Below are 13,020 nucleotides of genomic sequence, written 5' to 3'. Positions count from 1 at the left end.
TTAATGGTGATTTTTTACTTCTTTAAAAAGTTATATATTTCATAATTTATAAAAAGTTAACTAAGGAGACATTATAAAACTGTAACTTCTGTGACATTTTAAATTCTATTTTACTTATTTGTATTTTACAACTTTATTTTTTTTCTTTTTATATGACTTCTACCTTTCCTTGTGTATAACTTTTTATTTAAATTAAATATTTTAAAGAAAGCGAAGTCCTTGAAACTGTGCCCTTTTGACCTTGATTAACACTAGAAATCAGGAATAAGACCAGAATCAACAAATAAACAAGTATGAATAAGAAACAATTCAAAATAATTTTATAAATTGTAAGATTTCTGCTGTATACATGGTCTGGTTGCATTCCTTGCGTTTGCTTTCCAAACTCTGGTCTTCTCCATCTCTCTTGTTCAAAGACAGCTTTTTGAATGCAAGATGAACTCAGAACCAGCCTTCAGTACATTATTAATAGGGAGCATGACACAACTCAGTTCACTGCCATGCTGTCCCAGAAACCCTAAATAAAGTTCCTCATTGCGACACTGTTAACAGAATGTAAATAATCACCATCTCTATGGCAGGATTTTCAGAAAAAATTTATAAAGGTTAACATACATCTGCATGTCCCATTTGATTGAACAAGTCCAATGTTTCTTTCATAGGACAAGGAAAAAAAAAATACCACGGTTCAAGTATGAAACCAATTTTTGAGAATCACAAAAGAATCTGTATTTTTCATAAATAAGAACAACAATGGAAGGAGCACACACTGTCGTATGCCAGATATAAAAGTGTCTGTTTTAAACTCTGGTGAGTGGTGCTGAAATTAAAAAAAACAAAAACAAAAAACTGAGGCTGAAGTAAAACCATGACAAATAATTAGGCCATCCCCACCATACACACGCACACAGGCACGCATACACACACGCATCCTTTCCCCAGCGTTTCCTCAGAGGTTAAGGAGCCCAAGGGTTCCTCATCAGCAATCAACTCCAAGACAAACAGGCTCCTATGTGAAAGTGTGTCCAGCTGCAAGAAGGTCTTCTGCATCCAGTTTCCAGGGTGGGGGTGAGAAGGGATTGCAACATGCAATGGTGTATTTCTGCCTCCCCCGAAGGGAAGGAAAACATTGTCATCCGGAGAAGCTTTTCTGCTTCTCCCACGGCTGCTTCTCATTTCTTGGTTGAGTCATGAGGCTCTTCTTCAGCCTCAGTCTTTTTTGTGTTTCCTGATATGTTTATATTTCTCCACGTATGCCTTCACGAGATTAGCCACCTTCATGGGATTGATTTCACCGCTTTTGCTGTGACAGATCTGTAGAGAGATCCAAAGGGTAGGTCAGTTCCAGGAGTTAACGCAAGCAGCAATTTCTGTATTCCTTAAGATTGACTAATAGGATATTGCTGTGTCAGCTGCTAAAAACCAGCCACCAAGACAACCACACTCAGACTTTCTTTTCTGTCTTCTCTTTTGTTCACACACGCTAAAACAGCCACCCCAAAGAAGAAAATATAACAATTCCACAATTCCAACCTTTTGCACAGCTTTCCGAAGAATATCTTTGTATTCCTCCTTTGTGATCTCCCTCTTCTGGTAAAAGGGTTTAATTGCGAGTTTCACTTCTTCCACCGCCCTCTCTTGCATATGAAGCTTCTTCATGTACTGCAAGGACAGACAGAAGGCTAATTCAGCGATCTCTGTGCAATAAGAAGCTTACAACGTTCAGTCAAAACATCTGTTACATAAATTTTGGCACATAAATTTTTTTGCTGCCTTTTTCTTTTCTTTTTGTACAAAATTGTTATTTTACTGACTGATCATCAATACGCAACACAACAGAAGTCAGAATTTTGAGATCATTCCAGATGTTAGTCCTCTCCTTTGTTGAGAGGAGAAGGGGTACTATATGTACCAATAAGGTTCTTTATATTATGTACAACATGAACACTTTTTCTCAGGATTAATAGCACAAACTGTTCTTCCTTTAAGTTCTTTGGAAAAGATAAGTGGTTGGATTTTGTAACAGAGAAAGCATTTTAAGTGTGATCTGAATAGAAACTCAGCGCCAATTTCTTCATTCATTTAGATTTGTTGTACAAGTAGTCTTCTCTTACTGACCACTCATTTAGTGACCATTCAAAATTATGATAGCATTGAAAAAGGAGACTTAATAGAATAGAATAGAATAGAATTTTATTGGCCAGCATGCCTTTGCAATGACCGCAGTACCCCACAGTCCTGTGATCACCATTTGTGATCTTCCCTGCTAGATCCTGACAAGCTCAGTCAATGGGGAAGCTCACAAGAAGTCGTAAGTCAGGATCATGTGATGTCATGCTTAATGACCCATGGTGATACGATGACCAGAGGTGACACTCTAAGACAGTGCAGTCAAGTGATGTTTCACTTAAGAACTGCACCACTTAAGTGTTGAGTTGCCAGTCCTAACTGTAGTCATTAAGTGAGGGCTACCTATCCTAGGTAACAACCATGTTGGATCAGACCCCAAACCTGTATAGTCTAGGAATTTTTTCCCCATAGTGATTTCTAAATGGCCCTGGATGTACAGAACATAAGCACAACAATACTGTCTTCTCTAACTTTTCCTATAATTAGTATTAAGGTACATACTGCCACCATACCATTGATACACTGCACACATTTGTCTTAAAATGTAGAACTTGAAAGCCATAGCAAATGGTATATTTTTACCATGTTTGGCCATTCACTGAAAGCAGCTCCATAACATTCAGCTGCAATGGTGGAGTTTGCAGAAACATCTGATAGGTAAGTACATTTAGACAAGTAAGAAGCCTTCCAGAGTCACCTTGTACGGGAGATGGGTGGCATAAAAATAGAAAAAAAGAGAGAGGGAGGGAGGGAGGGGGAGAGAGAGAGAGAGAGAGAAAGAAAAGAAGGAAGGAAGGAAGGAAGGAAGGAAGGAAGGAAGGAAGGAAGAAAGAAAGAAAGAAAGAAAGAAAGAAAGAAAGAAAGAAAGAAAGAAAGAAAGAAAGAAAGAAAGAAAGAATAAATAAGCATAAAGTTAAAACATTGGCAGGATTTCCTATTCCAACAAGGGCTTTAGTGTGAACACTGCACACTTTCCTACCTAAACAAAACTTCTTTGCAATATTGTGTTTAGAATATTAGATTGGGAAGACCTGAGTCCCCAGCTGACTTTGAGAGTGACTGGAGTGACTCTTGAGCTGAGGATTTTTTTCTTAGAAAGAGGAAGAACATGACGCAGATGAAATACTGAATGGACAGAAGCTAGAATCATCCAATGAAACTGATCGGCAATATTTTACAAGAAATATTATGAACTTCAACATTAATGTACTGCAACTTCTGGCCACAACCATGAGTTATAGCAAGTAACTTAAGATTCCATAAAGAAGGTGGCACTTTCATAGAAGACATCTTCAACAATTGCTTCTCCAATGAACGTGTCAGCTGTGTTCCGAAATAACAGGTAAAACCATCAACATTCAAGACCAGCAGTTCAATTTTCAGATTTTATATCCTTAAAAATGGATCAACTGACCTTAACAAGGTCATCTAGCTAGCCACCTACCTCTTCATTTTTTGTTTTCTCCACTGGAGACTTAGATGCTTTGAGTTTTTCTTCTGCATCTCCTGTGGAAGCTGCCTGAATACTTGGTTCTGAAGCCGTGGTCAAATTGCTCCCAGATTCTGGAATTAACTCCTGCTCTGCCATGCAGGTGAGCAGAGGAAGATTCCCTTGTATGATGAACTGAACAGTGGGCTGACTGACTGGTGCATAAGGAGGGAGAGCTGAAGGAAGTGGCACGGTCAACGCCAGGTTCTGATTGTAAGCCTGAAGAAGAGAAACAATAATTAATCACCATTTATGCTTAAACACCGAGTCTTCAGACCCTCTCCCAACACTTCAAGAAGGGCTGTCTTCACCAGAACGTTGTATGACTTACTGCCAATTCAAAAGGCCTCGCTCCTACTACTGATGAACAATGAATGGTCCTTGACTTCAAAAAAAAGTGTTTTTATGGAATTTAAAATGTTGTTCTGAAATATCATCCAATGAATTGGGGAAGGAAGAGATCATAAATAGAACAGGTTGTAATCCAAAGGTCATGAAGTAGTCTGGGCAATATGAAACATACTGCAGGTAGGGGAGGAAGAACATTCTGCAATGAAATCGGGCGGGGCACAAGTTCACAGATGGGAGTGGAATGGCCTTCCATCATGCTCAACTTCTGGAGTGGGAACCAACCTGAGAGGAATCTAGATCGGGAAACATAGGCTCAGGAATCATATAATTGGTTGGAGGAGGCTCAGTTAACTGCACCTGATTTAACGACTGGGTCAAATCCTCAGCTTTCCAGACCCCTTCTTTCGGTTTCTGCTGTTTACAGAATGGTGTCCCTAAAAATTCCCCAAAAGAAAAAAATAATTTCAGCATAACAATATATCCAGATGATCCCGGCAGATAACACATCTTCATCTAAACAACATTTTAGATTTGTTTTAAGAAGCAATTTTGAAGCATATCTTATTTTAGCACAAAGGCTATTCTGTTTTTAGAAATACCTCTACATTCAAATTGACTAGTATATTACATCTTAGGTTGAATGATACTTAGCACACCTGGTATGATTCCAGAATAAGGATGAAGGTAACTGAATCCTAAAGATATATAATATTCCTACTGATTAATAACATACCGTGTATTCATTTTGTGTAGGGAACATGGGTCAGTTAACAATATGCCTGACATTTCCTTTAGCACTTGCATCTGAACTAGAAAGTTATGATTTGCAATTGCCTCCAAATTACAGTCAAACTTTGGTTTACAATACTGGCTAGGAGGTCAATTGCCAGTTCATAAAAGACAAAAGAATGAAGGAGGCCAAAGGAGGAAAAAAATGCTGACTAAAAATTAAAAATCGATCATATGACAGTAGAAGACACAAAAGACATACCTGATCTGTACCTGTCTATCATAATAATCCTCAACCTACTCCTTTATAGACTACATATCTGAAAAGTTTTCAGAACAATCATATGAGACAGGAATCAATAAAGCTGCATCCATGGAACTGTGCACACGTGTTTCCCCCAATCTCCCAGTGTGTATCTGCAGTTCCCACTTTACACTCTGTAAATGTATATTCAAAATCACATCAGCAGTGAATCTCACAAGATGTTAATGTTTGAATCAAGATGAACAAAATTTTTAAAATGGAAAAATTGGACTTTATTCTAAATCGTGCTTCAATATTTTTTTAAAAAAACGTACTTACTTGCTGTTTTATCTATGGCCACCATATCACTTTCTTCTTCTTGAAGATTCCACGTAACTCTCTTCACTAATGCTTTAGATTTCAACACAGGACTCTGAGCTACTGCTTCCAGTTCAGCCTTATTTACATCAACTGTACTTTCAACTAATACAGGCTCCACATCTTTTGACAGTACTGGCATTTTGCTTTCAGGCAAAGTTTGAGATAGACTTGCCTCATCACAGCTTGGTGTATATGCCTCCTTTTCAGGAAGAGAATCTATTAAGAAAGGACATATATCATCATCATCATCTTGTTTAATTTCAATTTCCTCCTGTCTCTCACTGCTTTGGTTATCAAATATTGATGAATCATAGTCTATTGTCAATTCATTCTCAGTGGGGGAATCTATATTATCAGGTAACGCTTCAAAATCTGTGCAATCCAGTTGGGAGGGAAGTACTTCATTATCTAACTTATCATCCACTCTAGTAGAGTCATCTGATGCAACTTTAATTACGTTATCTTTTGAAGAACTCTCTTGTACAGGCGTTAGATCACAATAAATATTTGTTGCTTCTTGCTCTGTGTTGTCCAACTCCTGGTCCCAAGAAAGAGAATGCTCAGAATTTCTGATTTGGTCATCCAAAGATCTAAGCTCTTTTTCTGGAAGAGGTTGTGGAGACATCTTTTTTGGTTTGTGTTTCTTTTCTTTGGAGCAGGATTGAGGTTGTAGTGATTTTTCCTTAGATTTAGATCCTTTTGATTCATGGGGTTTTAATTCAGGAGGTGATCTTGAACGCCTTTTATGTTTCTCCCGAGATCTAGATCCTTTTGTATCTCTTGAGCTTGAGGTCCTCTCCTTTTCATACCTATCATAGCTCCTCTCTCTTTTGTGTTTCTTTTTTTTAGCTCTCTCAGCACTATTTGATCGGGAACATTCTGGATCTCTTGCTCTAGAGTGCTTTTTCTTTTTCTTGATTCCATATATTTCCAAAGAATTGCCAGGGCTACCAGATTGCGAACGAGATCTCTTATGCTCTTTGGGCCAGACACTTGGTTTTTTGTCTTTAGTTTTACTTTTTGCTTTCTTTTTTTTCGATCGCTCGTGGCTACTGGAACAATCACTAGATGACCGACGAGTTTTTGCTTTAACTCCGTGGCTTTTCTTATATTTATTTTCAACTGAGTGGGACGCTGATCTGGAACTTCTGTCCCTTGAATGTGTCCTTGATCTAGATCTTGATTTAGTAGGTTTGCCTTCTTTCATGTCTATCTTTTTAATTTTAACTTCTCTCTGACCCTGAGAACTGGAATTTGATGGGGATCTTGAAAAAGACCGCTTTCTTGCTTGCTCACTTTTAATGTTTTGCTGTTTTTCTATTGAGGGGCTAACTAATTCTCTTTTTACCGTAACTATATCCCAGTCATCTTCAAAATCTAACCCAAGGCTATCTTTATCATCATCATTTATCTGCTCTGCATCAGTAACTTGTTTAATAGCTGAGGAGCTACAGGGTGTATCTGAGTCTTCCTTATCATCAACTTTATCATCTTCTGCATCAGACACCTGTTCCACAAATCTCTCCTTTATTACCATATCTTCATGAGATTCTGCGTTACTTGAAGGTGCCTCCAAGGAATCAACCTCAGATTCAAAGATATTTTCCAGCGGGTAGGGAGTAATGCGGCGCACAGTTTGGAAGGTCTGAACTTTTGAACTTCCTATGGATATCGTTCTGGTAATATTAGTGAGGGGTAGCCTTTCAGGGCTACTGTGTGTCGAGCTTGAGTCGGAGCCTGTGGGATCAAAAGGATCATATATTTCACTTTTGACGGGTTTTGCTTTTTTCAGTGAAAAAAGGGGTGAAGGATTCTCTTTCTGTTGCACTTTATTGTCCACCGGTCGAAACGTATTGCAAAATCCGGGATTAGACAGTCTGTTAGAATGAGCCATGTTTCCAGGGATGTTGATTTTAAAGCTCTCAAAGGAGGAACTGCCAACTCTCCCTCTTGCTGAAGAAAACGAGGAACTGCCATGAGCAACAGCACTTGCAGAAGTGACCCCGGTTGAATGGGTTTGTTGCTGAGTAGCCTGCGGCTTGCTGGTTTCCATTCTGTTGCTTTTGATTGGCTGACTTGTGTTTCCTTTGCCAGTCAACTGTGTTATACAGGAGCTGGGAATGTTATTATTTTGGTCAGTGGCAGGTTGTAGTCCCAGGTGTCTACTGTTTGCTTCCTTCTTAATCTTTGGTATTCTTGGCAGTTCAGAGATATCAGGTCTTTTAGGAGAAGATTTCAAAGGCTGTTTGCCATAAATTGCTTTTGAAACTGAACTGGAGTTGTTTAGTTTAGGAGGTGCAGAAAGAGGGCCCAAAAGTAGTTTAGAGCCTCCATTAAATTTGAATGAGTCACCTAGTTTGCTCCCGATTCTATTCAGATTGGCTAAATTATGAGTCTGAACAGATCTTGGAGTCATGGAGTAATCAAATCGGATTGGCGCCCTCCCAATTGTAGCATGTGGAGGAGTCACTGTTCTGTTTGTTACGCTTAGTGACAATGGCGATGACGAGCAAGGCTTTGAGATTGGAGTTTTAGAGTTGGAAGGCTCAATGCCAGAGTTTGTAATTAAGGTCTCCAAAATTGGTGTCCTTGATTGGGAACTGTCCTCCAAAGCTTCCTCTGCTTGTGAACTGCCACGCAGTAATGGGACTGAAAACAATTAAGAGAAAAATGAGTTTTCATGTGCTCATATTAATACAAAAAACATTACAATGTTAAAATGAAAGAAAATCATTTTGAGCAGCTGTTATCCTAATGAAATGAGCTAGCACTGAAATGTTTTTAGAAAATTATTTTATTGCAAGTATTTTTATATTAGATGAAAATGTAAAAATTCTGGCTGGCTATAAAATCCCCAAGAACTACAAACAAAAATAAAAACCAGAATACAATTAATAAAAAAAGAAAAATTATGGACTATACCTTTACATTAAGTATTAAACAATGTATGAAAATTTCAAATTGACAATAATCTCTCTTCTTGTAAAATATGCAATCTCTGACAAAGAGGAACATATTGCATTATTTTTGATTAATGGGAAATGATTTTTGATTAATGGGAAATGATTAATGGGAAATGATTTTTGATTAATGGGAAATGATTTGTCAAATACTTCTCTTGGCAATTGCTCATGATCTAATCAAAGTTAATTATCACATATTGAAATGCTACATTCAATATTAGTGGCTTTTAACACAGCAATAAGTGATCTGCTCATGCTCAAATCAATACTCTTTTTCTAAAATTAATCTTAATTTTAGAAAAAACCCCTTATATGATAAGCTATTTCAAAAGAACTTCACTGTAATGCAAAACAGTATTTGTATTGCTTCCAGATTTAAAAATAAGTCATCTCCTTTTACAAAATCTAGATATACCATAGAGTTCTTCTTTCAAAACAAATAAGCATAAACATTGTCTAATTGCTTCCCACCCAAGATTTTAATGTTAGCAGAATGGGAATGTAGCAATTTTCTTACTCTTTGACCAAATGTTACAAAAATTAGAATATTCTTCTAAGCAAAACAAAAACAAAAAAACACCCAAAACACATGTATAGATTTAGACTCAATCTGCCTATGCTTCATATTGACAAATGGCTCTGGGTATTTGAACACCCCTCCCCCCCCCCCCGGCTCTGGGCACATTTCAGCTTTGGTTTTTAACAGGATGGCGCTACTTCAGACAAAACCACTGTGCAATCTGGAGTTCTTTCTAGGCTCAAAGCTCTTGCTTCAAGAGTTCCTGGTTTTATGTCTCTTGTACCCTTTCCTGGACCGGGAGACTCTGTTCAGTCACTCAGGCCTTAGTAACCTCTTGATACGACTACTGTAAAACACTGTGCATGGACTGCTCTTAAAGAGTAAGCAGAAGCTTTAGCTGGTACAAAATGTGACATGTGACACCTCTGCTCCAAGACCTGCTGGCGTCACCTCTGAAACCCTTCCTGGCTTGAGGGAAGGCCACCTGCAGAACCATCTCTCCCTGGATATTTCTATCCATTCCCATCAGGCTCAGCAGGAGGGGCATGCTTTAGGTCCTGTCTGCACCAGAGTGTTGTTTGGTAGCGCTCAGGAAAAAAAGCCTTTTCTTCCATGGCATATATGCCCTCTGGAATATCATCTCTCTGGACAGCAGAATGGCCCTGAATGTTTTGGCATTCCACAAAGCCTTGAAGGTTTGCTTCTCTGCTTAAGCCTGGGGCTGTCTCTCCCTCTCCCTCTCTCTCTCTCTCTGTGATATAGCCCGTTTTCTGGTTGTTTGAATTGTGTGATTTTGTTTTTCCCTTAGTTGCTATGTAAATTTTGTTAACCACTTAGAGCAGGGGTGTCAAACTCACAACAACAAGTTGTAGTCCGTATCATAACTTTCCCCTTCGCTAAAATGGGGCTAGGCATGGCCAACATGTGATGCATCCGGCCCGCGGGCCATGAGTTTGACACCTCTGACCTAAAGCCACATTTTTTTAATGGGTGGCTATATGAATCAAAATAAAATAAAATAAGATAAAACTAAATAATAAAACTAAAATTAAAAACAAGGCTTTTAGAAGCTTTAGATCTCACCAGTTTTCTTTGCTGTTAAGGATCCATCTCTATTAATAACAACATCAGAACCACTCATCATAAGGAGGCTCTGTCCAGTCAGGATGCTCCCCAACAAGTCGGGCACAGGGGCTGGTTCAGCTTCTGGCTCCGGTATCAAGGCAGGAACACCCCTCCTGTAAATCAGAGAGTTTTTGTATGGCACGGAAGTACAGTAATTGCATCAACTTAGTACATTAGCTTTCCTTAGGAGGTCAGAAGTATAGTTCATGAACTCAGCACAATGATATGGTTTTACACAGGCAACACTTATTTTAAATGATGCTGCCCGTTCTTTCAAAAAAAAAAAGGCATCACAAAAAATGAAATCAAGCAATTACAATAAGGAAACAAAAGGTCAGGTACAATTTTTTTCTCTAGAGACTGCTGAAAAGAAAGCATTTGAAAAAAATGCAATGTTGTATCCCATAAGTCCATGCAAGATTAGCTATGGACTGGAAGAAGGCCAAGAAAATGAAAATCCGAAAAGGGCTGGAGATGGGCAACATGTGTTTCTGGGGAGATCTCAGACTCTGAATGGGGTGGCACTGATCCGGAAGGGCCAAGTGCAGAGCAAGCCGGTGTTCTCTCTCATCAGCACCCAACTGGCCTGTTACCTGGGATGCAATCTTTTCTGGCCAATAATGGCCTACTTAAAGTAGTCTATTTTCTACTACAGAGGTATCGAACTCAAGGTTTGCGGGCCGGATCCAGTCTGTGGGGTGCTTAAATCTGGCCCACGGGGTCGGCCTGGAAATAGCAAAGAATCGGCCTGCAGTGCCTCTGGCAACAAAACAGGGTGTAGAAGGGCTGGGCGTGAGGGGCCTGTGCCCCATTTTGGCCAGCAGGGTGCTGCAGGAGGCAGTCCAGGCTGAAATGGGACACAATGTCTTCCCCAGTGTGTGACCCCCCCACCGCACAGCATTTTGGCCGGCAGGGTGCTGCAGGAGGCGCCAGTCCCTTCTCCCGCCCCCACCCAGCTTGCAGAGAACTACAATGCTGATCCGGCCCTTAAAGAAATCCAGTTTGACATCCATTCTACTAAATTCATGGTTAGGCTACTGCAATGCACGTTACACAGGGCTGTCCTTGAAGACAAACTGAAAATGCAGCTGGTGAAAAATGCAGGAAAGGCTTCTGTTTGAAACATTTTCCAGAAAACATGTGACACAGGTTTTAAAGGAACATCCAGTGTGCTCTGTAACAACTGATCTTCAAATTTTAAATTAAGAGTCTGAGATTAGCATGTTATATGAGGATGCAGAAGTGGGCCTTCCTTGCTCCAGATTTTGTACAGGTAGTCCTCGATTTGTAACAGTTCGTTTAGTGACCATTCAAAGTTACAAAAGCACTGAAAAAAGTGACTTATGACTGTTTTTTCACTCCTGAAGTTAAGCTATCACCTATACTGTTTATTTTTCAGCGTCAGGTGAAGTCTTGCTTTTTATTCATGCATTTGGGCTTTAACTAGTGAATCATATGCCCAAGTAATCAAAATCCCCAAAGCTTTAACCAAAAACTGTCTACTATTGACCCTACCTCATTCTTAAGAGGTCTGTAAGGGGCGTGCATAAGAGCACAAACGTGCCTACCGTTCCTGTCCTATTGTTTCCTTTCATTATATCCAATTAATATAGTTGTTACATACTTATGCTTATATATATGCTTATATATTATATAGTTACTTTCATGCTTATGCTTATATATACTGTTGTGACAAAATAAATAAAAATAATAAAAATAAATAAAATAAGTACAATGGTTAGAAACAACCAAATTTAAAAAGAAAAAGCCACGATTCTTTATCTGATTGAATTAAATGAGTTGTGTTGCAAGTTTAAGAATTCAATATAAGTTTCACATATAAAATTCAGTTTCTTGTTTAAAAAATTGCAAAATGGGCTTAGATTGTATTTAAGACATGAAGAAAAACAAGTAGAAAAGAAATTGCAAAACAGCAATATGTGGAAAGGAAGAAAAAACAAAGGAGAAATAAATCTTCAAATGATTGAAGTTTTTTCTTTCTTTCAAAATGAGCATTTGCTTGGAATTGGCAAATGAAATATATAGCTTCAATTTTATACCCTCCGTTTTGATTAACAAGTGATCCTAAAATCTATAACGAAGCACCTTAAATCCTCCTCTATCTATACAAATGTATCTGAAACTTAAGATCATACACAAGAGGCCCTGCTTTGTGTTCTCGGCTAGAAATACGATTAATTCAGAGCATACAAAAACATTTATTTTTTTTGCGGTACCACCTATACTATGGTAAGCCCTGCCCAAATAATTTGCCCTGCCTATGGGAACGTGTCTTTTTTTCAGCAAATAATTAAAACCTGCTTTTTTAATAGGATTATTTGGGTATTATTCTCAGCTAGCTCACCCACAGTTGTGTCAGACGCATAAGAAGAAACAAGACAAGAGCTGGGCTCGACAATTATTTTGACTGAGCGGTTTTAGGAAAACTTAGGAAATTTATGTTAACTTCATGGGATCATCTCAAAACATGTCAATCGGCAGAATGGGAGGAGGCGATATTAGTCCATTCTTCTTCCCTCTCTGTCTTTCCCAACAGCAACTCTCCCACTGGTCTGTGATCAGCAAGATGAATGGAGAAACCTGAGAGCATAACTCCTATTCAGCAAACAGCAAAACTGCACCAGATCGAAAATTTTCTGGTAACTGAAGGCATCATTCCAGCCAGGAGAGGCTTTTGCTCCATGCAACCCATTGCTTTAAATTATCTGGCCATTTTGTCACTACAAATATTTATTGGAAATTCCAAAATAATGAAACACAGCTATGTAAATACATCCCGAGTTGATGCTAGATAGGCAATCACTTTGAACAAGTGACATCTAAAACTACTCAGCTAGGCCTTACTTACTGACCATGTTTAGCAACCATCCAAAGCTGTCACAGCACTGAAAATATAACTTTATGACCAATGTTTGCATTAATGGCCATCACGGCATCCCAGAGATCACATGACTGACATCTGAGTGCTTTGAAGGTGCGTGTTTATGACCACAGTCCTGTCCACAGTCATGTGATCATTATTTGTGTGGTTAGCAACTGGGTGGCAACAAGCAAAGTCAATGGAGAA

General features: G+C 38.8%; 1 protein-coding gene across 1 annotated transcript in view; it reads right to left on the bottom strand.

The window, feature by feature from the left end:
- Window positions 1-298: 298 nt before the first annotated feature.
- Window positions 299-13,020, bottom strand: part of PHRF1 (PHD and ring finger domains 1) — a 33,663-nt gene continuing 20,941 nt past the window's right edge. The window contains 7 exon segments of the mRNA XM_058156866.1: window positions 299-1,220; window positions 1,222-1,314; window positions 1,534-1,662; window positions 3,575-3,838; window positions 4,253-4,404; window positions 5,283-7,973; window positions 9,891-10,045. Of these exon segments, the coding sequence (XP_058012849.1) occupies window positions 1,173-1,220; window positions 1,222-1,314; window positions 1,534-1,662; window positions 3,575-3,838; window positions 4,253-4,404; window positions 5,283-7,973; window positions 9,891-10,045 (3,532 nt within the window). The 3' untranslated portion in view covers window positions 299-1,172.

This window comes from Ahaetulla prasina, chromosome 1, assembly GCF_028640845.1.
Source record: "Ahaetulla prasina isolate Xishuangbanna chromosome 1, ASM2864084v1, whole genome shotgun sequence".
Classification (NCBI taxonomy): Eukaryota; Metazoa; Chordata; class Lepidosauria; order Squamata; family Colubridae; genus Ahaetulla; species Ahaetulla prasina.
This window is presented reverse-complemented; position numbering and strand designations above follow the sequence as displayed.